The sequence below is a fragment of the Podarcis gaigeae genome (assembly GCF_964106915.1).
Source record: "Podarcis gaigeae genome assembly, chromosome: 4".
NCBI lineage: Eukaryota > Metazoa > Chordata > Lepidosauria > Squamata > Lacertidae > Podarcis > Podarcis gaigeae.
Window position 1 is genome coordinate 74,508,155 of NC_139677.1, and position 27,173 is coordinate 74,535,327.

Genomic DNA, 27,173 nt, shown 5'->3' on the forward strand with positions numbered 1-27,173 from the left:
TCTAGGTGAAGTTGTTTCACTTGTGTTAAGATCAGGAACATTACCCCACTGCCTTTTGAAAGGTGAACTCCTGCTGTACATTTGCTCATACGAGTATCCTTTCAGCACAGTCTATGACTCTGCAGAATCCCCAAGAACTGTGGCAGACTTTCAGCGCAAGAAGAGTGACTCAGCTGCAGCAGCAGCTGCCGATATAATAGTAAACTATCAGACAAAAAGGGCATCCCTCTTGAAACGATACGCCGCAACTGCTGCTCTGGTTCAAATTCAAATTCAAATTTATTTATTTACGGCTATTAGCCCATAAAATATGTACAAACATAAAAGCACAGAAACATAAAAACCAATACATCTAACAACATCTGGTTCAAAGCAATTGGCTCCATTTGGATCTGGTCAGAGTGCATTTGTCAGCAATTCTTGGCCAGTTAGTAAAATAAGAATAGCTTAAGATAAGAATAGGTTTCAGAGAGCCTGGTAGAGCTATTTGGCAAAAACAACTCACATATCCACACTCATTCACCAATCCTCTTAATAAGGAGAATGGGGGTACAGTATGAGAAATTGAACTGCCTGGTGTGGAATGAAACAAACTGCTGCAGCTGAGCCTCCAAGGTCAGTTCACTGCTGCCTCATTGGCAAAGTGTGGAAACAAAGTCTTTTAAAAGGCACCACCTAAGTAAGATTTCAAGAGCAGAGTTCCATGCAGATGCAAGTTTGCTCTGCCTTAGGAAGGCACATCTGTGCTGAGAAAATGGAGGGGGGACCCTGTCTCCTGTGAGGCTCCCACATTATAGAGTCTTGTGTTCTTTTATGGATGCCACTGGATGCATAAATGGTTATTACTGACATGGAGTAATTTAATTGTTCTGTCCTCTTCATTTGTATATGTCCCTTGGGATCCCTTCCTACTCTCCAATTCTGTTATTCTAAGATTGGGAAAATGAGAAACCAAAGCTGTCAGATTCTCCCATCCCTAAGCATCATATATCAAGTATTATAGAGGGAAGCAGACTAGAAAGTAGCTTTTAGTTTGCATCCACAAACACCCAAATCTAACTTTTAAATATAGCATACCTAGCTACTGGAGTCCTTTTCTTCCTATCTTATTCATATTTATTATCCCTGCAGCCTGCATGTCTGTCCCTTTATTGTCCTTATGTTCATGTCTCTGCCCAATTTCTCTGATCTGAGTTTCTAAACAGAGATTTTAAATGCATAAATCAAAACTACCCAGGGGCTTCATTTTGCTTGGCATGCCACTCTCCTGTCAGGACAGGTATCTGATATCCAGAGGGCTAACATTTTCATTTATAAAGTCACTTGGAAGGCTTTCTTGGCCATCTAGTTTACTGATTGCAAAATTACCCCATTCTTCACAACTTGTATTTTTGTACACACCTGGCCATACAGGACAGCCATTCTTTTTTATTTCACTGAATGCTACAGTATATAAAAATTTTCATGAGGTCTGCTGCTCTATCACCACTCCTAAATTCTATACTCCTTCATCTTTGTCCCCATCTTTGGCATTCACTGAGCAAACACATTACCAAATGAATGTGGCTTTCCTTAGTCTCTATCTTGAGTCTTCCCATTTCACCCGAGTCCTAGTTGCCAGACAGGGATGAATGTTAAAGTCCATTGATTAGAGCTGTCCAGTTTAGAATGTTTGATTTTGTGGCTAAACATCTGTCTCTATGCATACCACACAAGCGTCCTGGGACACCCTGTATTTTCACTGGAGAACACAGAAACTATTTTGGCCGTCACAATCTCACATGATTTCATGCTGCGATCTCTCCCCCCCCCCCAAAGCACTTTTGTGGGGGTCACAATCTTGCATAGCACTCCAAAACACAGATTTGGATGCCGTGCTCTCATGCAAGAGTGCAGCCCCCTTCCCCAAAGGGCATCTTTTGGGCTCCATGAGGTCACACGGGTCACGTGATTTGTGCAGGAACACAGTCGGGAAGACGCACGTCCCAGTTTTGAGACTCAACATGTTGGAGGGTATGCTTCATGGAGGATAAGGCTATCAGTGTCTACTGGCCATAAGGGCTGTGCTCTGCCTGCATGATCAGAGGCAGTATCCTTCTGAATACAGTGGAACCTTGGTTCTCAAACTTAATCCACTCCAGAAGTCCGTGCGAGTCCTGAAACGTTTGAAAACCAAGGCATGGCTTCCTATTGGCGCCGGCGCCCTGGAAACAATAGTTGACAGCCGCATCAGACGTTCGGCTTCCGAAAAACGTTTGAAAACCGGGACATTCCATTTTTCCACAGTCTTCAATCTTCTTCTTGTATTTTGTCCCGAAGCCTAATGCCAAATAGTATTCAAAAGCCAATGTAAGACAATTGGTTGTGGTGGGGATTAAAGTGTTTACTGATTTGTTAACAAACTCACACACGCACACAGTTCAAAGGAAATCTTCATAATGTGCAAGCACCAGGCTAAAGCTGGACCAAGCTTTTTGGTGCTGTAGGCAAATTAAAATCCAGCCCCAACTACCCAGCCTTCACATTTTGTTGTATGTTGAGTAGCATAAAATAACATTAAAGAACCAACTGTAATATTGTTTTCTTATTTTCATTATTGGTGCCTGTCATTTCCATATTTCCTCCTGTTTGCAACTGTGCCTATACCCCAGGGCAGCTGGAGAGGAGACCTCTTGAGCTACTTTTTGAAATCTCCCCCCTCCCCCCTCTCCAGGATGCTCACATGACTGAGGCACCTGTCACTCCCAGTTCACCTCTGTGGCTGGGTTGACCCTGCGGGCTGAGTTGGTTTTTAAAGTCTCTCAATCTAGTCCCCTTATCTACCTCTCACACCAGCACAAGTCTTTTGTTTATTTTTTGCTGACTTTAGTCTGCTGAAAGCAAGTTACACTCTGTGGGTGATATGCTTTCTCCTGTTCCTAGATAGGAAAGAAAACCAGGGTCAGAAATGAAACAGTGTAGATAGTGATGGAGGAGAGTTTATTTTGGTCCACATTCTTTAAGCAAAGTGACCTAATTTGTGCCTCCCAGACTCATATGCAGATTGGAATGTAATTATTCTTTAGATTTCACAGTTCCCTGAATTTTGTGATACAGTGGTAACTCTGGTTATGAACTTAATTTGTTCTGGAGGTTCGTTCTTAACCTGAAACTGTTCTTAAACTGAGGTACCACTTTAGCTAATGGGGCCTCCCACTGCCACCGTGCTGCCGGAGCATGATTTCTGTTCTCAACCTGAAACAAAGTTCTCAACCCGAGGTACTATTTCTGGGTTAGCAGAGTCTGTAACCTGAAGCGTCTGTAACCTGAAGTATCTGTAACCCAAGGTACCACTGTACAGTTCTTACCTCAAAAGAAAATGTTCAATAAATGTGTTTTTAAAAGTGTGTATTTAAAACAAAACGTAGACATTATGATAAAATACATGTCTAGGTTAAATGTATAACCAGTAAAGACATTTCGTAAGATTCTATGAAAAGCCTACTAGATCAGGCCAATGGGCAAACTAGTAACATTTTATTTTCAGTTTATGAAGCAATTCTATATCCTCCCACCACGCTGACGAAGACTTCTACGAAACAGTAGTCAATATCCAGAATCACTGTTCAGTGTTGGACATCATATTTGCTGAATACAGAAAGCTTCACAGCTTGTCTTTCATCATACAAAGTCTGGTACCTCCCTTCATTTAAAGATTTTCAGAGAATTTGAGACTAAAGATTTCATTTTGTACTTGTCATGGTTTGAAGCAATTCTATAAAGATTGTCTATTGCGTATGTACATGGTCATCGTGTTGCTTAGACATTGCCAATGGGCAAACTAGGCTAGCATCCTATTCTTCCAGGGCCAATCAGATGCTTGTGGAAAAGTAGCAAGCAGGGCCCAAACACAAGAGCACTCTCCCCTCCTGTGGTTTCCAGCAATGGAAGCATTACTGCCTCTAACTGGGAGGCAGAGTATAGCCATCATAGCTAGTCACCATGTCTTACTGAGCTACAAGTAAGCACTGATATCACCCCCAAATCACAACTAGGAATGATTTCCCTCCAGGTTGCAATAATACATGGTAATTCCTGCCCTGGTCATGTTTATGATCAAAATGTAACAGAGTGCCCAACTGAAGAGAATAACTGTATTCTTCATAGCATGAGAAATCTGCATTTGAGCCTTGCGTGGCATGCATTTGCAGTTCCTGAAATTATGCAATTCTTGAAATTTCACCAAACAATCCCACGGTACATGGAAAACTGGTACTGTTTAAAAGAGATCAGCTGGAACCTCCCACTGATGTGATAAATCTTAGGAAATAGAAATAGATTTGTTTACTTAGAGCCAACTGAGACCTGAGGGCTGGTCCCTTGAAATCTAAAGACTTCTCCTGAGAACCAGCTGATGTTCTGCCAAAAGCATCGCTGTGCCAGGCACTAGCTTCCTCTAAGCCAGTTGGGAGTCCTGTGACTCCCTGGCAAGGTTATCTCATTTTACGAAATTTCAAATGCTAATCTAGAGGAGGCCCCAAGCCAATTCTCTCCAGGGTTTATTGTTGGGAACTGCAAATATGTGTTTCTTTTTTGGGAAGAGTGTGTATGTGGAAGTATTTTGATAACTCCTTCCCAGGTGCTGATGCCATTAATTGTAGTCTAGTAAAGGTAAAGGGGCACCTGACCATTAGGTCCAGTCGTGGCCGACTTTGGGGTTGTGGCGCTCATCACATTTTATTGGCCAAGGGAGCTGGTGTACAGCTTCTGGTCATGTGGCCAGCATGACTAAGCCGCTTCTGGCAAACCAGAGCAGCACACGGAAACGCCGTTTATCTTCCCGCCGGAGCGCTACCTATTGATCTACTTGCACTTTGACGTGCTTTCAAACTTCTAGGTTGGCAGGAGCAGGGACCGAGCAACGGAAGCTCACCCCATCACGGGAATTTGAACCGCTGACCTTCTGATTGGCAAGTACTAGGCTATGTGGTTTAACCTACAGTGCCACCCGTGTCTCTAATTGTGGCCTAACCTTTCTGCAAAAGACAGTATTGCTTCAGTTCATCCAGATCCACTGGGTGGGGAGAAAGGTCAAAGGTACTGGGGGTGTACAATGCAGATGTTTCCTTAACATCTTTCCATAATTTGCATAATGGATAGCATAGCATTGTGTGCTTTCCTTGAATGTTGAGACAGACAGTAGTATCTTTCTTTGGAGAAGACATTTCAGAAGGACCTCAACTATTGTAATATATGTTTTATACAAGGTACACCCCAAGTCAAGACTAAGGAATCTGTGGCCTCTAGATGTTGTTGGATTCCACCAGCCCCAGCCAGCAAGGCCATTGATCAGGGATGATGGAGGCAAGACCAAATGTTTTCCATCCCTGCCAAACGTGGAGGCCAACAGCAGGCAAAGGCATACACTTCCTCAGTGTTGTCTTTTCTTCTCATCTTCCTTCCATTATCCCGCTCCCAATAGCTTGAGATGTGCCTTCACCTTCCCCATTCTCTGGCAGGCTATTGTTCAAGCCGACAGAGAGGCTTATTTATTTGTTTCTTGCCAGGATTTATAAGCTACTTTTCACTCCGATATCCAAGGCAGCAAAAACAATTGTGAACTATCTTCTCACCCACTTGAGAGGAAATATCAACCAACTATTCTGGCCTGTTGACACTGCATTAAGACTTTTGAGTTGTCCTTGGAATAGCCTCCATGAACCAGGGGAGCCTTTTGACAGCAATGTACTCCTATGCAGCTGGAATAATTTGTGTATGAAGGAGAGTTATTCTGTACTATTAATCCTTCCTAGCAAAAGCAATGGTCAATCAGCAGCCCATGGCACCGTAAAAAGACCATGCTGAAGGATTATCCCCTCCCCTCCTCACTCCACATACATATGAACTTTTTAAAGAGCTTGCTAGTACTTCATTGAATTTCTGTCTGATAGCAAACTCTTTGCCATAGATCTGTGTCTAGTTGTCATCTAGAGCCATACTATTGGCTTCATTGAGACAAATCACTACTATTGTGCAATACTTTCTGATATAACTGTGATGGCATAGAATAAGATATCACCTCAGTAGGGAGAGCCTATGTTGATGTTGATGATGATGATGATGATGATGATTGATGATAATAATAATAATAATAATAATAATAATAATAATAATAATAATTTATTATTTATACCCCGCCCATCTGGCTGGGCATCCACAACCACTCTGGGCGGCTTCCTAAAGAATATTAAAATACTGTGATACATCAAACATTGAAAGCTTCCCTAAACAGGTGTTCTGCATAAGCCATATGATAACATTACCCAGCCCAAACAAGTCAATGGCTTTGAACAGAACCAAGGAGGTTAAGGATACACTCCTTTACACATTTCCCTGGATGTAAATCCCATGCAACTCATTGGTGCTTGCTTCTGTTGCAATGTGAGCAAGCTGAATTAAATATAGCAAAACATGTTTTTGAGTAAACATTATTAGGATTGCATTGAATAGGAAGGGATGTTGCTTAGTGGTGGAGGACACCCTTGACCTGCTGAAAGTCATTGTTCAATCAGTGGCATCTTCAAATAGAGCTGGGAAAGTCCTTTGCCTCAAACCCTGAAGTGCTGCTGCCAATCAATGTAGACAGTACTGAACAAGATGAACCAATGGTCTGGCTTGATATAAGGCAGCTTCCTATGTTCCTGTTTGCTTGGACAGGCGGAGTCCCCAGATCCCGAGTGGTCCCCCCCGTCATGTGGAATAACGACTCAAGACAACGTGCTATGGGATTAAATTGGCCACAACTTTATTAAATTTCAAATGTGGGTAGACCTTGGCTCAGGCATTGGGCATTCTTCCTCCCCAGTCCCCAGCCGGGGACCTAGGGAGCATCAGGGTTATCCAGTGTGTGTGGGGGGGATGGGCCGGCTCTGGAGAACATATGTTCAAGCAGAGATAGCCGCCCCCGTAACGCCGCCGCCGCAGGGGAGAGCAATGACGACCTTCCGGCGTACGGTCAAAGCCTCCCTTCAGAAACCCCTTTAACGGGGAACCCTGGTATCGCCGCCGCAAAGAGGAAGATGGACAAAAGGATTCCGCCCAAGGCCTGATACTGCCAAAGTTGTGACGTTTTGCTACGGGAAAGGCGAAACCTGCCAATGCAGGGAAATTCCTTTCCGGCCCTTTAACAGCGACCTTAACGTAGCAGCGCCCGCATACCTGTGAAGAAAAGTTAACCTGCAAAACCTGTGACGAAAATTAACCTGCAACATAAGACATTGACTGGGGGTGGGTAGGGTGGGAGAAGCTCTGGAGCCAAGTGAGAATTCCCAGGTAAGATCCTCCCTCCTTTGTGTGGGCAGGTAATCTCTCCCCTACCTGGCCTGGTCTCCTTGGCAACTCTTCCCCCAGGTGGGATTGGACAACTGACTGAGGTAGGCGGAGACCTCCAGGTATCCCACCTGAGGGAAGGCAAAGCCTAGCCTATGCTGCTGGAGCCGCTCCAGATCTAGGGGCTGCACGCGTCCACGCAAAGGGCGCCCCCCGTTTTAAGCGGGGAGCGGTCATTACTCAGAAATAAGTAAAGTACTACTAGGTGAGTGAATATAGGACTACATTCCCATAACCTTTAACCTCTAGAATCAACCCATAGCATAATCACTGGCTTCTTCTTCTGACTAGGATGAGAGAAAATGTCCTTATACCAAGTTGACTATTGTCAGCATTGACTAGTAGTAGTTCTCCAGGTTTTCAGGTATTTTTTAAGTCCTGCTTGGAGATGTGAGGGATTGAACCTAGAGGCTTCTGCATTCAAACATGTGCTCTTGCTCTGAGCTACAGCCCATCCCCAGCACTGATCTCATTAGCACTAATTTTACACTAGGTTAACTACACTGAATGGAAATTACATTCCATTAATTTCAAATTAATTTCACTCCATTCAGTGAAATCGCTCCTGGTTCCCATTTGTATTGTTACTAACAGGAGAAATCAGTTCCTTTTTATGTTATAAGAGCCAGCAGTTCGGCTAAGGCCCAGTTATAGCTTTGCAAGTCTCCCAGACTCCAGGGTGATCACACAGCTATTATTATTTTTAAAAAAGAAATGGAAAGAAGAAGAATTTGCATGTCACCATGTCCTTTCAAGTGCCAGGCAGTTCTAGGGCTGTTACAATCTCTCTGGGGAGAAGAGACTAGCAAGCTATTTCCAGCTGCACTGGGAAGCAAGAGATACACGAAGCTCTGATAACATTTCTGTAAGCATCAGGCGCTCATCTGACCAGTCTCTCTGAACCTTCTCCAGCTTATCGTCTGCAAGTCTTCAATCTTAATGTCTGGATTTTCCCACAGTGTTCCCCACTTGATTACATGCTTCTGCCTTACCATGTCTGATACTTGTAAAACTGAGACAGACACCTAGACAGGGGTAGGGATGGGGCAGAAATTCAATTCAGTCCACACAGAGAGGTGAATACAGTGGTACCTTGGTTGTCGAACTTAATCCGTTCTGGGAGTCCCGTTTCCTTGCGCTGCTCTGGTTCGCCAGAAATGGCTTAGTCATGCTGGCCACATGACCCGGAAGCTGTATGCCGGCTCCCTTGGCCAATAAAGTGAGATGAGCGCCGCAAACCCAGAGTCGGCCACGACTGGATCTAATGCTCAGAGAGCATTATGCTTTAAGCATAATGCTTAAAGAGCATTATGACTTCTCATCCGCATAATGGTGTCCTCTTGCCTCATCATCGCCATTATCAAGAGAATTCCATTGATTAAAAAAAGCCAAAAACACTACATCATAATCTTTGCACAACCAGATACCATCAAGGATGTCCATTATCCTTGGTGGTTTGATCATAAACATCCAAAGAGTAAGCTGCTGTGTGCATAAGTAATTTCAGTTCTGCTTCAGTTTCCAGTTTTAATGGTGGTGGTGGAAATGGATGTGCATTAAAACAAAAGGCCGGGAGAAAAGGCATTAACTATAAATAGACACAAAAGGCAGAACAGTCTGGTGTTCTATTCAACATTGCATTCATCAGAGTGCTTTGCCATTTTTTGTCCTTTGGACACATTGTATTGTGCATTGAATACCTCTGAAGTTCTCCATGAAAAAATGGGACATTTTTTTTTCACATGAGATCACGGTGGCCATTTTGGGTGCCACAATCTCACACACTCTCAGGTCATGTTCTCACCTCAAAAAATTACTTTTGGGGTTGAGAGCACGGTACAGGCCATGTGACTCACCTGGGAGCACGTCCCAGAAGACACACAACCCAGTTTGGGCTTTGTAAAAGTTGGATGGTATGACATTGCAGGGACTGCCAATATGGTGCCCAGGGGCACTGTGGTCTCCTTGAGGTCTTCCCCTGGTGCCCATGAAGCCTCTGAGTCCCTACCCCTCACTGCCTCCTTAGGCATCATGAGGTGATGGATACCTTTCCCCCCCCCCCCTTGAACAGATCATAGAGTTAGGGGAGGAAATGAGAAGAGTAAGTCTTTTTACCACTTCCTCTTTCAGCTCAATGAATTTTTCAAAACTCAGATTAATTCTACTGGATCTGACTTTTACACAGATCCCTTGGGAAAGCATACTGTCTGTCTTGGGCAGAGGGCTGATCCAGAGGACTTGCTCAAAAATCCAAATGTGCTTAAAATTGTGCCACCCACCCACCCCCATCCCCAAAGACACATTAGCTTTGCATCTAGTTTGGCCATTCTAAATTCTAAATGAAGGCAGCATGGCTGGGAATTGTCCCCCATCTGAAGCCTTGTGAATCTGCTTCATCCTAGTAGGCTGGACTAGTAGGCCAGACTTGGCACCAGAGAGCTTTCTATGTTCCTATGTTCCATATGTTCGAGTGATTTGGGACAACTCATGATGAAGAAAAAGAGCGGTGGATGCATACTTCCTGTGACTTTTAGGCTGCTGCAGTTGAGCATTACAATGGACAAGGCACAACTGTTTAAAGAGACAGAGAGGAGCCACATGCAAGGCGAGCAGCAGGAGCTGGCAAGGGACTAGAGTGAGATAAAGTCTCTGAAGCAGGCTAGAACAAATCCATTGAGGCTCTTCTACAAACAAGGAAACGTTTGTGAACAAAGTGCAGGTCTTCGGCAGTATCATACTGAGTCATTTGCTCTTCACAGAGGCATCTGTAATCTTATCGCCTGCAAATTCATGCAGTCTCTTGTCTTTTCCAGAAATTTGTGCTTGTTCAGGGCATCGCTACTTAAAGAGAAAGTGTCCAACTCTTTTATTTGTTTATTTTAAATGAGGGACTCATTCTGTGAGGCACCATTGGGCCTACAGTGATATAAGGCCAGTTCTAACATGGCATTTCCATTTTTCCTTTTCAGATAAAAGGAAGCAGCTCAGAGAGAAAGGGGTATCTTTGCTGCTCTTGGCTCTAGCCATGACAACTTCTGGTTATGACCCCCACCTACCCCTGGTATGTCAAGTGAAGAGAACAAGTTATAATGCTTCCATCTGCCAGCAGTTATATTTCCTGTTGTCATTGACTGAAAACTGAATGTTGCTTCTTTCCCTAGAGTCCTTGAGAACACGATTGACTTATTTCTTGGCAACCAGCAAATGTAGAAACATACGGTAGTTGAGGGGTGGTAGAGAATGTTTTAAAGTTACTGCATCACCAAATTATTTTATTTTTTCAGTTGATTAGGTTAACAATTGACAATGTGCTTGTAAATACCAGACATAATAAAGATATCCTAATACAGGCAATTGGAGTAAATTGCATAGTTTATTTCAACAGGGTTGTCTTTGGGTTCTTAAGTATTTCCCTTTTTTTATTTATTTAATCCTCTCCTGTGATAGAACAAATTGTCACCAGCTTCAGGGACATGGTCACACCTTTTAATGCCCAATAAAGTTATACCCCACATTTGACTTACATAGCACACAACATCAGGATGTCGTCAGTTTTACACAATCGTGTTCAGTCGCAAAACTGCAACTCTATATTCCCTTTTTAGTTAGAAGTTGGAGATCTGGTCTTATTTTATTCATCATGGGCCTCTGATTATTCAGGATGTCAAAGGAAACATTAAGAAAAACACAACTTGATACCGTTTCAAAGTTCACCTAAAATTTAGACATATTAATTGTAGAAGCGATCATATTTCAGGCGATAGTGTTGATAAGCAATCTCTGGCATCCTTCCTGTCAGGCAGGCTTGCTATATAACAGGTATGGAGAAACTTTGATCCTCCTGATATTGCTGAACTACGATTCCCATCAGCCCCAGAAAGCATGGCCAATGGCCAAGGATGAGGGGAGTTTTAGGTAAGCGACATCAGGGGGGGGGAGGGTTCCCCACAACAGATAATATGAATATGATATGTTTTCATGGGTTGCAAAATTGTGGCATAGAAAAAAATGCCTCTGCTATCCTCTAATTGTAAGGGCACTACATTAATCATGTTGTTTGGCACTGGGAGCAAGATTTTTTCTGCAGAAATTGACAGAGTGGGGTCCTGAGTTGGATCAGGGGTAGGGAAGCTTCAGCCCTATACCACCCCCACTGCATTCCCAGTCGAGATGAGGAGGGAACCTGAAATTCTTTTGCGGTGCTGGGGAGCTCCCATTTGCTCAGCTGCGTCTCCTTCCCAATGCAAATTGTGGGCATGGAGGGCAATCCAAATATTGAGACTACAGCAGGGGACAGAGAGCTAAAGCCCCCTCCTACCCCACACCAAGATCTCAATATGGATTGAGTTGCCACAATTCTTAGTTTGTGCAATAAGAAGTCTGCACTCCAAGCGAAGGGGCACGATTAACATCCTGTGTGGTTTGGCTTGCTGCTCTGGGTTATTCTGAAGGAGGCATGCACACTGGTAGCATTTGTTGGCAAATGATTAGCTCTGAAACATCAGCAATGCACGATTTTGGGAGTTTTGGCGGTCCTTTTTTGCAAACTGACAACGGGGCGCAGTGGATACAAAGATGCCATGCAAAATCAAGATGCATCTGTACAGGTGAGCTAGACAGCAAAGGAAATGGCTTCATCTAGGTTTATATCAGAAAGCATCTAAACAATGTAAAGTAGCTGTGAATAAAAAAAAATCAAAAAAATCAAGGGAATGGTCCAAAGTGTTGTCTAAAGGCACACACACACAAGGCAGCTACCCATACTCTCAGGTCAGTGCTGGAAGAGACCCAGTGAAGGGCAGAAATACACACACTACACACTACAGTGTTAACATGGGTCCCCTGCTGTTGCATTCACCAGGTATGTCGAAGGGCCAGGAAGGGGTAGAAGTAGAAGTACTCTGCACACATGCTCTGCAGAGATTATGTAAATCAACCCAGCCCATCTAATCCCTAATTAAGAGCCAAATGGATGTGCCTGTCTTGTAAAGTTGAGCTCAGTGTTCTTCGCAGCCCTCTTTGCAGAATAAGAGTCATTCTTACTCATCTGCAAAGAAACTGGTGTATGGTTGATATATTGCCTTTGCTATTTTTTTCTCCTTTCCCCTCTACCTTCATTCCCCCCTACCACCCCACCCCCAGAAGCATGGCACATATTCACTTCTTCTTAAAATTGTCAAACTGGCAGTCAAAATCCGTCATCCTGCAGATAATAAACTTCCACTGGCGATCCCTGCAAGGGAAAAGATAGAGGAAACAAGTGTTTAGGTGATGACCAAGACAGAACATTGCAACAGAGCAAGGCTTCTGGTTGGGCTTCTGTTTTTGTGATCTGTCAGGATGAACTTTGCTCGTTTCTTTCGACTTGATCATCTCTAGCTAAATGACTTTAGCTGGAAGTTCAGAGGGTGTAGCCAGAGTATGGCCTTCTCTGTGGCAGCCCCTATGGTGTGGAATTCCCTCCCCACAGAGGTGTGTCTGGGTACTTCAATATACAGCTCTTGGCAAATGCTAAAGACACACGTCTTTACTCTGGCCTTTGACACCTGAGTTGTATGTTGTGGCTGTAATCTGTTCTAACTGTTTTTAATTCTGAATTTTGAATCTTACCTGCCCTGGGATCTGCTGGTGAAAGGCAGGTAATAATTGAATCATCATCATCTCATGATTTTGAACTATTGGAGGTAGAAACTTCAACAAAAATTGGGTGTTGGATCCTAAATACCAGGGTTCTGGTTGTTGGAGGAACCTTAATTTGATGTTTAGGGTACTTCTAGACATTAGCTTTCTCCAGGAAACAATGGGAGAGAGGATGCATTACCATGAAGCAAACAGAAACAGATGCTTTGGCTAGAGACACTGAGTATGTGGTGGACATTTCCCATAATTAAAAATGAACAGGGGAGAAGGCATCATTTTTGGCATTTTGTTTCAAATACAAAAATGCCTTAGTACAATGCAAGTCCTTTACTGCTTTCAATGAAATTTGACCTCATTTTCTCTGAAAAAAGAAAAATAGGAGGCGGGCAGAGTTTGCCTGGGAATGAATACTTTTGCCCTCAGCCAAAGGAGAAGCTGCAAATGTGACCAGGCATTGCTAGGCCTACAATACAATTTCAGACCACATTCCTTTATGGGCCAGCTTCTGGGGGCCACATACAAGTGTTGGTTAGGGCCAGAAGCATAAATTAGGCAGAGTAATGGATGTGTGGCCTCTACCTTTGTAGAGTAGGGTGCATTCCAGAGACACTCAACAATCAGAGGTCTCTCCCCATTCCATTCCCACCTACTCACATCTCCCAGTCCTCCTTCCAAACAAGCAATAGAAGAATTATCACAATTCAAGGAAAAACTGAGCCTGGCAAAAGTACTCAAGGAGAGCAGGGCTGGTGAGGGCTGTAGGTTTGGGAAGGGGGTTGGCTGGAGTCTATTGGGAGCCTAATAGAGAGACTCAAAGGGCTACAATCAACCCTTGAGCTGAAGTCCTCTGCCCCTGCAATTAGGGTTCCTTGAGGAGGATTGGAGGGGTTGGGGTACGGAAAGTCCCCTATTGCTTTGATTGGTTAAGGGATAAGGAGGGGGTGGGATACAGAAGTCCCATACTGCTCTGATTGGGTAAGGGCTAGATTGCCACTCTGTCTCCACTCAGTGAATGCATGAAGAGGGATCATCATGGAACTTGTGTCTTCCATGTCCACAGTCCCTACCTCCCTTGGTCTATGTTGTACCTTCCACACCATTGTTTTTTTTGGAGGGGGGGAATATTACAATGTAACAAACCATTTCTTTGCAGCACAGGAAAGGTTCAGGTTTCAAGAGAATTTCTGAATCTGACCTTTCCACACCAGAGAAAGTTGTGGCTGCTCCACGGATGTAATGATCATAGGTATACATCATCATGTCCATATCTTCCCCGTAGTGTTCTGGGTGTTCTGTTGTCAACCTTTTAAACAGGAGGGGGGGGAAAAATCAAGTTATTTGCCTTCTCTAGAAAAAGGAAGAACAGTTATGTTTCAAATGTTATGACTTTTGCTTTTGTCAGCCCACTAAAAAACCTGTTCACACATGTAACCTAACCTAGTTCATATCACGCCTACTTTGAACTGAAGTGCAGGTAGTTGCCCCACATCCTGTGATTTCATGTCTGCTCTTGACAAACACAGAGGGGCTGTGTTCAATGTAGCATTAAGCAGATGGTTCTCTTGGAGCAAGGTCTTCCCCTAAGGTCCATTTTGTGTCTACTAAGTCCAGGGCCTTTGGTGTGGTAGCACCAGCCCTTTGGAATGCACTCCCAATGAACAGCAGGAAGGCACCTACAGTATTGGCATTCAGGCACCTGCTTGAAACGCACCCGATCCATCTATGGTCGATATATTAAGCTGATGGGTGACATTTCTTTTTAAATGGATGTAGATCTGTTATGGATACTATGCTGCTCAGTGCCATGATTCCCACCCTCACCTTAATATTGGTAGTACATTTTTTTTTACAAATAAACAAATAAATTAAAGCAATGTAAAGAGAGAGAGTGTGTTGTGTCTTGGTCAGTTCTTGTCTTCAGTACTTTTCATCTAGTTCTTGCTAGTTTCTTCAATGAAAATGCTTCGGATGTGTGACATGTGATGTGCCATGCAGAGTCACAATGACAACCTAGTCAGATGGGCAAAATAAAACAACAACAACAACATCTGCATTTGTGCATTTGTCTGCAGCATGTTGGTTTACCCATTCATGCTTCATCAAATACAGATGTCTTACTGCTACTCAGGGCATTCTTATAGACTGGCCCAGGGAGTAACCTTTTGTACTGGGCCTGGATTTGCTGTTCTTCCTCCTCTTTTACTTTTTTAAGGGTTGCTGGCATCCTCAAAAATTCAGCCCCTGTGAGACCCCTCTCACCCTTTGCATGCTGGCTGGGGCTGATTGGAGTTGTAGTCCGCAAGGCACCATTTGGTCAAATGATTAAGGGAAATAGAAAGTTTAGGCAACTTGCCCAAGTACACAGAAGAAGCCTGTGTCAGAGTCAGGAATGGAAATGAAGAGAGCATAGTGTCTCACTTGGTTATTCTACTTCAGTGGAGTCTCTCTGTCTACAAGCCCTTAGCTATTTTCGGTGATTATAGACACACTGAAATTGCCCTATTTTTTATATAATTAAACATATATTCCACAACTTGGTTTTTCTGTTTAGTAGTTTACTATGTCATGTACATAGCAGATGTGGTTTAATTACAGATCATTTCCTGGCTCTTTTTTCTCATCCCCTCCGCCCCCACCCTCAGAAGACCATTCAGTGCACTGTCTAAACATTGCCAGTAATAGAAGAACATTCTCTAACAAACACAAACAAGAACAACTGACTCTGAAATTCTGGAACTGCTCAAAATTCTTAAAAGGGAACTTATCTCCCATGCTAATAGAGAGAGCAATGGTACTATGTAAGTTTCTCTCTTGCCATGTGGTGTGCATGTGTGAAAGATAGAAAGAGAGAGTTGGATGAAGGAAGGGAGATGTACAATTGCCTTTCAGGCTTCCTGCTATGTCTGTGTCATCTCCAAACACAAGCAACCTTGGAAGAGCTGTAGCTCAGTGCTAGAGCATCTGCTTTGCATATGGAAAGTCCTTAGGAACCTGCTGGATCAGACCAATGGCCCACCTCATCCAGCATCTTGTTCTCACAATGACCAACCAGGTGAAATCCCAGGTAGGCAATGATGTATTTATGGGAAACGGGGCATTTGCTTGGGGCAGCAAATTTGAGGAGGTGGCATCTCATCACAGCACAGGAGAGAGAAGAGGCCCCAAGGTGCTGGTGGTCATTCCTCCTCCTTGCCCTGCAGCAGTATCAGAGCCATGGCAGCTCTCCTCAGGTGGAGGGAAGAAGGAGGAGAAAGCACCTCTCTCCCTGCTCCTATTGAGGGGGACCAGCTGCACATTGGCTCCTTCCGGGCCAGTGTGTTGAAAATCACCAGAAGTGGCCAGAAGCCATGTTGAGGGCAACATGGGAAGGGTAGCACCCTTTGAGCAAGGCTCTCTCCTTGGAAGGAGGCATGACGAAGGGCAAAAGAGACTTCCTCCATTCCCTTCTAGGGATACCAGCTGTATTCTGCAGTTGCTCCATTTTCCGGACACTGACATTGCCAGTGAAAGAGTCCATGAACATCAATGCCTTTAACAAATGGCAAACTGTGTAGAGGAAACGGTTGTATCTGTTAGGGTCCATAATTCTGTAAGGTCTTGGTAAATGTGGTCATTGCTTGGAGAGGCAATGGTGAGCGAGAGCAGCTGTAGCACCAGCCAAACCTTTCTGGACCTCGGCAGCCCTGCTTGCTTGGAGCAGGGAAATTATTATAAACAGCATTCCAAATGCTGTTTATCTTTCAGACTGCTTCAAGCTGAGGATTGAGATTTCCCTCCACTTATATACATTTACAGATAGATGCAACATCACAGTGACATCTGCAAAGAATTTGCTACTTCTCTATTTAACTTTCTTCTTTATTCCTTCCAGGCTAACGCTGGAAGTTATAGAACAGCTGGCCTCTCATCACAGAACCATAAAATGTAGCTGATTGCTAGAGCCTTTCCCAGGGAAATACCTTATTTTGCCTTCCAAGATTATATTTTGATAGAGTAATAAAACTGTCCCATATAAAAGAACAAGACAACCACGTTCAGCACTAATGAGATCTCACAGGTTCCTAGTAAATGAAGGCTGGATTTCTGGAACAGTTGTCTGCAAGTAAGACCTATAGATTTCATCAGGGCTTGCTTCTGAATAGAGGTGCATAAGATTACACTTTAAAGCTGTAATCCTATGCACATTGGTGTACAAATAATCCCTCTGAACTTCATGGGCTTAACAAAAGCATAGACTTGTGTCATAAAGAGGGTACGGTATGTTGTGATGAACCACCCTGAGATCTACGGATAAAAGGACCTATACAAATTAAATTAAATTAATAATAATAATAATAATAATAATAATAATAATAATAATAATGTAATGCAAATAGCTGGTTGTGGGCAAGGTCAGACCATTAAGACACCAACAAACAGGATTCTGGGCACAAGGTTTGCTTGGCTTCATAAAATGACGCAGTACTGTAATAGTATGTAGACTCAGGGACTCTGCACAAATCCTGATTGAACACAGAAGTTGCTGGGCCAGTCTGCCAGCTCAGACACAGAGTGAGTACAATGGTACCTTGGGAGTCGAACACAATCTGTAAAGGAAGTCCGTTCGACTTCCAAAACGTTTGGAAACCAAGGCGCAGCTTCCAATTGGCTGCAGGAAGCTCCTGCACAAGGCGTCACAAGGCGTTTGTCAACCGAGGTTCAACTGTATCTAGTTTGTAAAATGGAAATACTAGGAGGAGGCTGCACTTAACAAGGTTTTATGATAAAACATATCTTTGCTGAAAAGTCTTAGGGGTAAATTCTGTGCAGAGTGTAGGACATTGTGGAGCTGGAGAAGACTCAGAAAAGGGCAAGCAAAGGGTTGAAGCAACTCTCCTATAAGGAATGGCTACAATATTTGGAGTTCTTTCAGTTCAGAGAAAATGTGAGCAAAGGAGGGGATGATAGAAGTATATAAACTGATGTGTGGAGTGGAGAAAGTGGACAGGGACACATTTTTCTCCCACTCCCATAAAACTAGAACTCAAGAATGTCCAACGAAGCTGAACATCGGAAGGTTCAGGACAGATAAAGAACATAGTTCTTGACACACTGCATAGTTAAACTATGGAATTAGCTAGTAGTGACAGCCACCAACTTGGATGGCTTTAAAAAGTGGATTGGACAACACCATTGACCGGGAATCAGAAATAGAGAACATATTGTTGCACTCAGCTCATGCTTACAGGTTCCCTACAGGCATCTGGTTGACCTCTGTGAGAAAAGGATGCTGGACTAATGGGCCATTGGCCCTGATCTAGCAGGCTCTGCTTATGTTCTCATGTGTATAGATAGAGATGGATACCTAAGCACACACTCATGAGGATGCCAGAAGCAGGGAGGTGGGGCTTCAGATATGAACAGCATCCGAAGCTGCCAGGCAAGGGCCTTAATTTGACATGGCAAATCGATGCTCCAAGATTACAACTGAATTCAATGATACAGTAGCGTGACTTGTCCCACTGAGGCACAAAACCAGTTCCTTCATAAATGTAAGCAAAGGCCTTAATGATGACCTTCACTAGTAAAGCAGAGAGCACCTCCTTCACAAGGCAGACTTTTGGCAGAGCTGCTGCTTCACGCGCAGGTGCAGAACATCAGCCGACACTTGGAAGGATGTTTGAAGATTTTATGAAGGGAAATCCAAGATTACTTTCCCTCCTATCTGCAAGGCAATTTTTATTCTGGACTTGTATGCATTGTTGTTGCACGTAGGTCAGCAGCTGGCCCACAAAAAGGCAAGTAAACATCTTGTGCACATCTAATTGAAAACTTCACTTCCTTTGTAGTTCTGTTTGTCTATGATACTTTGAATCACCTTTGGTCAGTCCATTTAAGGAAGCAATTTGCCAGTGCTCATCTTAGCTGCACAGACAAAAATCATCCTGGTTTCTAATTTGGACAGCTATATCAACAACCCAGTTGCTCAGCTTGTGATACATCAAATTACCCTGTTTTGTTCTATATTAAAGCTCAGTTTGTACTAAAAACTGGTTTTTTTGTATTACAGTTCCAGCCCTCTGGGGTCAACCAACTGAAATTGGACAGGCACATAGTATTTGATGCTTAGGTACGTACTGAAGGCATTTTTATTTAAGAAGGCTTTCTCTGAGGAATCATTTACACAATCATTTACAAAATATTAATTGTACATCTCTGGAAAGGTTTTATTGCTTTTAGAGTTTAAGGGAATGATCTTGGATTTTTTTTTTAGAAATGCTCTCAATGCATTAAAAACTCAGTGCACTTTTGTGAACTCACCAACATGAATAAGGACATCTCCGGCTGTAGCGGCAGCAATAGAATTGCCACTCTCGATCAAGCACCGACGGAAAATATTGGCTCTGGAATCCTGCCACCAACCCATTATTTGAGCATGTTTGATACCTGAAGAGAAAAACGATAATGAAAATAAGTTGTACTACTAGTAATAGCAGTGTTGTTGTTGTTGTTGTTATAAACATGCCTGTAAATACTTTCTTGCAGAGTACTGGAATCTAGCAACTAGAGATGGGCAAATATGACTATTTTGGTATTTCTCGGTTCCCAATTTCCCACTATTATTGTTGTGAGTTTGCAGAGTTAGTCTGCATGATGCCAGAGTCCCTTCTAACTCCTGAAGTCCTGATTCCAGCAAGGATTGAAATCCAATGGAGGATTCCATTGATGAATTAGTCAGGCAAGTTTTTGTGTGAGAGAATGGGCATAGTTGTCACCTAAGGACCACCGTTAATGTAGCAAAAGAAGTGATGGTGCCCTCTGGGCAAATGAACAAGCCTTTCCCTCTCCTCACCTGGCTGCTACTTAGAAGGACAATAACCAGAGTCCTGGGGCTTCAGCTAGAAGTAGGCAGAAGCCAGAGAGTGAGAGACATGCTTTATTTCTGTTTTATTCCAAGGCTGTGACTATCAGAAAGTGTAAATGCTGTGAGCCCCTCCATCTTAGGCTCAGGTTGTATATATGTGTAAATAAACCACATATCCTAAAGGACACCACAGTCCCCGCTATCTCTCATTCCAAGGAAACGGAACCCTGGGTGAGTGCATGGAACCCCTGGACTCTAGCACTACTCAGAGACTGGGTTGACGTGCAACCCATGTCATTCTATTTTCTACATCAGTTTGCAACTTTTAAAAAAGTCCTCATGAAAATTCATCAATATTTTAGTGCAAATTTCTCCTAATAGTCACCTTTTGTGTGCAACTTTGCCTCACAAACACTTTTTTGTAAAGCAATTTCCTCATATGTATTGCATTTTTTGTATGGTATTCTCACTAACCTATGCATTTATATGCACACTTCTTTGCTAGCAAACGACATTGCAAAATATGGAGAAGCAACCCAGACTCTATCCCTGGCTTCCCTTTGCCCAGCCCTGAAAGGCCTACCAGGCTTTGGTAGTTGCAGCTGACATTTTGTGATGGGAAGACGGTGGACCGACCCTCCTGAGTACACAGGACATTGGTGATTCCCCAACAGTGCCAGCCCTTGAAGCTTAACCTTTTCTGATGTTTTAAATGGTCTCATACCTGTAGCTGAACCAGACCAAGTCTTTTCCCCACTTACCTCATATATGCCTGCCCAAAAACTGTGCTCCTCAGATAGGGCACTGCTGTGCATGCCACAAGGTTCCTCTTAGTTTGTACCAGAAACCAACCCTCCAGAGTCAATTACCAGCTGTAATCAGACAAGCTCCTGGTGCCTTGAAGTTTAAATATATTTTTGTTTAAGAAGGCTTTCTCATAAGCTATTTGTTTTATGGATTGCTAGCTGCATATATTATAACCAATTTTGTCTTTGCAGCCTATCTTTTGTATTTCATTTCATTTTAACTTATTGTACATCGCTTTGATAGCTTGTAGCTATGAAATAGTTTATAAATCAGCAGAACCAATAACGTAATAGTAGTTAATAATGATGATTCACCTTCCCTTGTGATAGTCTACCATACATGCACTAAGAAAATTATCTGCAGTCTCTAGGGGCTGCTGGCAAAGGTGTAAATTCTTCCAAAAGTGAAATGCTGCTGTAGACTAGGAATAAGTGCTTTTTAAAGATCTATTTGCCTGTCATGGAAACCAAATCTATTAGCACTTCTAATAGTGCCACCACTGTGTGGCAGTTATTTCGCTGGCACTATTTCACAGAAATCCCTGTGTTCCGTTTTTCAAAACAGCCGATAAACTAGGGCTGCTTTGCTCAGCTATTACCATAAAAGCCATGCAGTTCTTTCAAGATGATTGTTTCATGTGCTTTTCTTTCTCAAGCGCTGATACGGTTACTGTGTCATATCACCATCAAATAGTCGTTTGGGCTAATGGCTTCATCTATCACTTCACAGTCACCAGTCCCGCCATCAAGGAAGTTTTTTAAAAGTTTTTTTTTAAATCATTAAATGGTACAAAGGTGGAGGGTGGGGTGAGGTGCTAAGACTAGGTAAAACTTCCACATAAGGATTTCAGTTTCAGCTTGGATAAGTAAAGCCAGACATTCCAAAGGAACATGACCTCAAATGGCTCTACAGCCTTGAATTGTTAACCAGTCATTTTCCCCTTACACTCACTTTCGACTTTGTCAGCAAAAAGGGGTGAATGAAGATAGTTGCATTTGGATATGGTTTTGTTGGAAAAAAAATTAAGGTCTCAGATATAGAATAGATATTCATAAATGCACACATATCTAAATATATGAAACGTGTCTGCAATAGTATGGGAGAGCAATCCTGAAGCCATTTTGACTCTCCCAATGACCTCAAATATTCCTCTGTAGTAAGGGAGGCAAATGAGGAAAGCCTTCCCATTGTCTTTTTGCTTGCAAATACTGTCTTAAGGGCGTATTTGTGTATGAATAGGGTGAGCCTGTGACCTGGATTCAGGAACTAAAGTATTAACCATCACAAAAGAATGGCTAGACTGTCCAGGTAATACAATTAGTGACCATTATCAGGTATCCTGGCAAACAGGATTTCTGCTGTAGACTGGCTCTTTCTGTGATGTTTTGGGGGGTGGTCTTGGGCTACAGGGTTATTTTCTCTTACCAATGGGGAACCCACTTAAGGACTCTATACAGGCTCCAGAATACCCCATAAGAGAAAGGGAGCAGGGTTTTCCCCCCCTCTTATAACAGTTTTCAAAGACCAAAGGAAACTCTCTTACACTCTGGCAGACCCATCGGTCAATCTGGTTCAGTACAGCCTAGAATCACAGAGGCTTGCTAGGGTTTTAGTCAAGGGACAACCCCTAGCTCTACCTGAAAATGCCAGAGTCTGAACCTGGGACCTTTTGCTTACCAATGAGCTGCATCCCTTCTCCAGTTTGTAATGAGTTTGCCCAGGCTCCAGCACTCCTTGCCCCATACTAGCCTTCCTCAGTGCCAAGTCCTTTCTCCTCACCCCCACAACTACTTTTGTGCAGGGTGTGTGTCCCCAGTTCCCAGCTTCCTTCAGAAACTGCAGTTCTCAGGGTTCTTTGGGAACTGCAGTTTTAAATGTCTGGATTGGATGTGACCTAATTTTATGGTGGCGCTGTGGGTTAAAGCCTCAGCACCTAGGACTTGCCGATCGAAAGGTCGGCGGTTCGAATCCCTGCGGCGGGGTGCGCTCCCGCTGCTCGGTCCCAGCGCCTGCCAACCTAGCAGTTCGAAAGCACCTCCGGGTGCAAGTAGATAAATAGGGACCGCTTACCAGCGGGAAGGTAAACGGTGTTTCCGTGTGCGGCTCTGGCTCGCCAGAGCAGCGATGTCACGCTGGCCACGTCTCCGGACAGCGCTGGCCCCTGGCCTCTTAAGTGAGATGGGCGCACAACCCCAGAGTCTGTCAAGACTGGCCCGTACGGGCAGGGGTACCTTTACCTTTACCTTTAATTATATGATGGTTTACTGGAACATCTTATGTTATTGCCAGTTAGGTAGAAGCAAGCAATGCTTTTTAAAAGAGTAGAAGGCAGTACAGTAGACCTGTTACTGCTTGTGGCTACACACTCTTGTGTACCGCTGTCACCACTAGTAAAACTGCCTCTGCAAGTTTTAGCAGCATTACCAAAATCATCATCATCTGTGGCCCCAGTCACAGGGAAAGTGTGGTGGAGTAGAGGGAGAGCTAGGCTAGCAAGTGGGAGAACTCAGGCTCATGAAGCTGTCCCAGCTCTTTCTTAGCCTAGCCTTGTTGGCTATTTGCAGTTTAGCTGCGCTGCAGAAAGCTTGCTGGGGAGACCACGCATTACAAGGAACTCAAAAATAACAAGGTTTTAATAACAAAAACAAAAACTCCTTTTACACTAAATACATCAACAAGCATGACCCAACCACCAACCCATCCCCCAGGGTACTGAGAGAGCTAGGTGCTGCTCTTTATATACTATACCCAATTGCTGACACAGCTTAATTAACACAACTTAGCAGCACCTGCTATACTGTTTCACAGCTGTAAAACTGGGTCACGTTATTTGCTCTGGCCCTTAAAGACATACACATCTTGTGGAACAATAATGAACCTTCAAATTTAAAGAGACCATTCAACAAGCCTAGCCTTCCTCACAGGGTTGTTGTGAGGATAAAATGGCACAAAGATATATTACTTCCTAAACCCAGGCCTTGAGAAAAGGGTGGGAAATAAATGTACATCCTTTGGTATGATGAGTCATCTAGGCCTGTTTTATTTCATAGACTCCATCAGCATTTCTAGGCAAAATATTAGCTAACGATAGCAAAATATCTGTGCATACATGGGGGGGGGGGGGGAATGGTCATTTGTATTTCCAAGCCAGAGTCTTAAGAGGTGAGTGTTAATGCTTTCTTAACATGCATATTTTTTCCAGATTTAGATGTTTTTTCTTATTTCCATTTCGCCTTTAAAGACATAACTCCAGACCATCTCTTCCTTTCTTTTTTAGCAAAGAAACTGGCAGGTCTCCCTTTCCTATCTTGTGCCAAATAAGCACATTCTGTGTGAGCAAAGTGGAGAAGAAAAATATATGCAATGATGAGCAATACAGTTAAAAGATGTGAAAATGTTTTGTTGAGTTCAGTTAACATTTTCATGTTTAACACAAAGTGCCAAAGGCTCCTAGGGGAGGTGGGGTGGTGAGAGATTTTGCCCTCTTGTTCAGTTTTCTTTTTTGGCCTTAGAATATTGAGGGAAAGTTGTGGTGCCGTTTTAGTACAAACACAAATTTTAAAGGCAGTAACATAAAAATGAGATTGTGATGAACCTTGCAACCAACTTAACACCTTAGTAAGAAGAACTTACTAATGGGGGAATGGGGCGAGGTTACTTGACCACCAGTCAAAGGACTTGATAATTCTTCCATCTATAGTTTCATTTAAACAAATATATATATATATATATAGAATCATAAGCAAGGAAATGAGGCAGTGCATTTAAAACCGAACCATTAGAAGACATGTTTATATATATTCTGCCTAGAAATATTTAGTGCACAGTGAGTATGTGTGACAGAATTTTCTGCACACATTATATGAAGAGAAACTGAGAACTCGGACTACATAAAATATCCCCTCCCTATCTTTTGAGGTGGTAGATAGGACTTTTAATCATTCTTAACTGAACAGGAACAGGAGTCTTTCATTGCAAAATTCATCCAGCACTGGGTGGATCTCTCAAATCATTAAAATGTTGGCGGGAGATCAACAGCACTTTCTTCAGAGAGCTGAACATATTCTAATAGAGCTATCATTGCTCATGTACATTCATTGCTCTCCCCCCTCCCGCCCTGCATGGAATATTTCTCTAGTCAAATAGATTTTGCAAGGTTTCCTGGAGCTATTAAAATCTGCTTCGCTAGAACAGAATATGATAGCCATGCCAAGCAAATATTCTTCTCATTACAAACAACAACAAGAACTATTATCCACCTAACTCCAGCCAATATTGCTGAACCAGTGGACAAAGGTACATGCTTGCAAGACAAGGAGGGAGACAAATCAAGGAGCATTCACAATGTGGAGGAAGCAAGGAATGGAACAATATGAATGGGAGTCATTGTGGTGTTGTGATTAGAGTGTTGGACTAGGACAGTGGTGGTGAGACCAAGTGCCCAAACCCCAACCCAAAACCCACTTATTTCTCGTAAAGTGCCAACACAAAGTGCCCTGAGTTGTTCAGTTTTTGCGGGGGGTGGGGTGTTCAGGCTTGTTGAGCTTTTTGAGGGGAATGCCAAGAGGCAGCCACCAAACTAAGACAAAGGAAGCCAATCGACAACAGGCAATAATCTCCCGCCCAATGACCACAGACAATCTCCAGCTCGCACAAGCAACAAATAACCCATTTCCAGCTTGCAGTGGCATGGGGGGCCCAAGGAACTCTAGTGAGAGTTTCCTGCCCACAGTGGTCTGGGGGGGACAGCTGCCCACTTTGCCAACCCCCAGCAACGGCGTGGATGGACCGATGGCGTGCGTGCCCACAGAGAGGGCTCTGAGTGCCCACTCTGGCACACGGGCCATAGGTTTGCCTCCACTGGACTAAGATCTGGGAGACCAGGGTTCCAATCCCCACTCAGCCATGAAGTTCGCTGGGTGACCTTGGTCCAGTCACTACCTTTCAGCTTAACACGCCTCATGGGGTTGTTATGATGGTTATATGGGGATGGGAAGTGCCAAAAATGCCACCTGGAGCTCCTTGGAGTAAAGGTGGGCTATAAATCCAATAAATAAATGAAGTTGCAACTGCCTCATCTATGGAAATTCATAGCAGAATCATCACCGCAGCTTGTTGGATTGTTCACACTGGCTTAAGCAGAGCATTAATTCCTTAATTCATTTGTTTTAGTGCCACATGCATTGCTATCTGTTAACCATCGCATCAGCCTGGCGCTGAGTAACATGGGTTTCGCACACACACTCTCTCTCTCTCACAAACACACACAATGGCAGCTCCTAAAGAAAGTTTAAGCTTGGTGTCCTACCATTCCAATCCAGCTCTGTTGATCTCTTCCCACCAGCACTCTGAGGGCTCTCCCAAGGTGTGAGGGGTAGGCATGCAGGCATAGTTCCACAGTCTGTCAGAGCCTTCCTTTTTGCTGAAAGTGCTCCTCACGGCCACTATCACTTGTCCATGAGGACACTGGAAATTGAAACCCTGCCGGTACACATTGACCCATCCGTCGCTGCCCCTGTAGTCACTATACGGGTCATAATAGTCCATGTATTGGCCCCAGGCCACCGTGAGCAGCGGCAGGACCATGCAGAGGAGAGTGAGGTCCATGTTGCTTGTGTTTCTGTCTGTAAAGTGTCCTGCTGGTTTGTTGTGCTGGCTTTTTTCTTTTTTCTAGCATCACGTCAAACATTTGGATTCCAGATGTGGAATATCTAGCTCCAAGCACAATGTGTCACCGTTTAGCGGAGCTTCTCTGGGCGAAAGACTTGGCCGCAGACACATTCAATTAGTTTTAAGGTGGAACTTTATGAGCACATTAATTCCTGACATCGTCTGAGCTGAGATTTCCTAGGACTATAAACCAGTTGCAATCCCAAGGGCTCCCATATAAAAAGAGGTGAGTGTTATATATCACAGATGTTCATACAGTAGCTGGAGATGGGGACAGGAGGGGGGGGGAGAAAACCTTTTTCATTTGAAAGCACAGCTACTGCTGCAGGCAATCGTGATTTGGCAAAAAGCTGAAATTCCAGGAATCACAATGAAATAACTTCAGGTTGCAATATTCCATCCCTAGCCTCTGTTTGGGAGGGAGAAACAACATTATTTTTTATTGGAGAAAAATATTCCTTCATATATTAAAAAATACTGTCTTGGATCCAAGTATGTACCTATGCAACTTTTGCACTGTAAGCTTGCTGCCCTGTGATAAAATCAACAGATCATTGGGGAGGCGGGAAAGGATAAAACGTGCAACTCTTGTGGAACAGTTGAGGGCCCCTCCAGACACCTTTTAAATTAGCCAGTCATGGTTATTTGTGCTCATGATGGTTATACGCCATCTCGTTTTCCATGCTGTTTGCACCTGCAAAGGTCTCCGGGCAGATATTAGGCTTCATTTCCAATCATTTCATGTCCCGTAACTTCGTCCTGAAATCCTCCTTATGCAGAAGAGTTAGCATTAAAGTACAAGTGTGGAAATGGAGGCAAAGAATGAAAAACATCTCAGGCTGCC

The 27,173-nt window shown here is 43.5% G+C and overlaps 1 protein-coding gene and 1 long non-coding RNA gene across 4 annotated transcripts in view; one reads left to right on the plus strand and one right to left on the minus strand.

The window, feature by feature from the left end:
• LOC310843942 overlaps window positions 1–27,173 on the plus strand; it is a 142,695-nt gene that overhangs the window by 109,014 nt on the left and 6,508 nt on the right. Inside the window, exons 1-3 of one of the 3 annotated variants that reach the window (XR_014563807.1) lie at window positions 15,782–15,806; window positions 16,880–17,110; window positions 19,262–19,343. This is a non-coding gene — a long non-coding RNA (uncharacterized lncRNA). Of the gene's footprint in view, window positions 1–15,781; window positions 15,807–16,437; window positions 17,111–19,261; window positions 19,344–27,173 lie in introns of those variants that run through there. The other 2 variants (XR_014563806.1, XR_014563805.1) reach the window with 2 other exon arrangements.
• On the minus strand, window positions 10,620–26,306 carry DPT (dermatopontin). Its single transcript, XM_083737469.1, has 4 exons — window positions 25,968–26,306; window positions 19,309–19,434; window positions 14,204–14,311; window positions 10,620–12,601 (listed from the first exon to the last, which is right to left on the minus strand). The coding sequence occupies exons 1-4, from the start codon at window positions 26,264–26,266 to the stop codon at window positions 12,526–12,528; spliced, it is 609 nt and encodes a 202-aa protein (XP_083593595.1). The 5' UTR covers window positions 26,267–26,306; the 3' UTR covers window positions 10,620–12,525.

Coding starts and splice junctions, on each gene's coding strand:
- DPT (XM_083737469.1), bottom strand. CDS start 26,266: ATGGACCTCACTCTCCTCTGCATGGTCCTGCCGCTGCTCACGGTGGCC. Junction 14,312..19,308: donor AGATGTCCTTATTCATGTTG/GTGAGTTCACAA, acceptor CCTGTTTAAAAG/GTTGACAACAGAACACCCAG. Junction 12,602..14,203: donor ACTTTCTCTGGTGTGGAAAG/GTCAGATTCAGA, acceptor TTTCCCTTGCAG/GGATCGCCAGTGGAAGTTTA.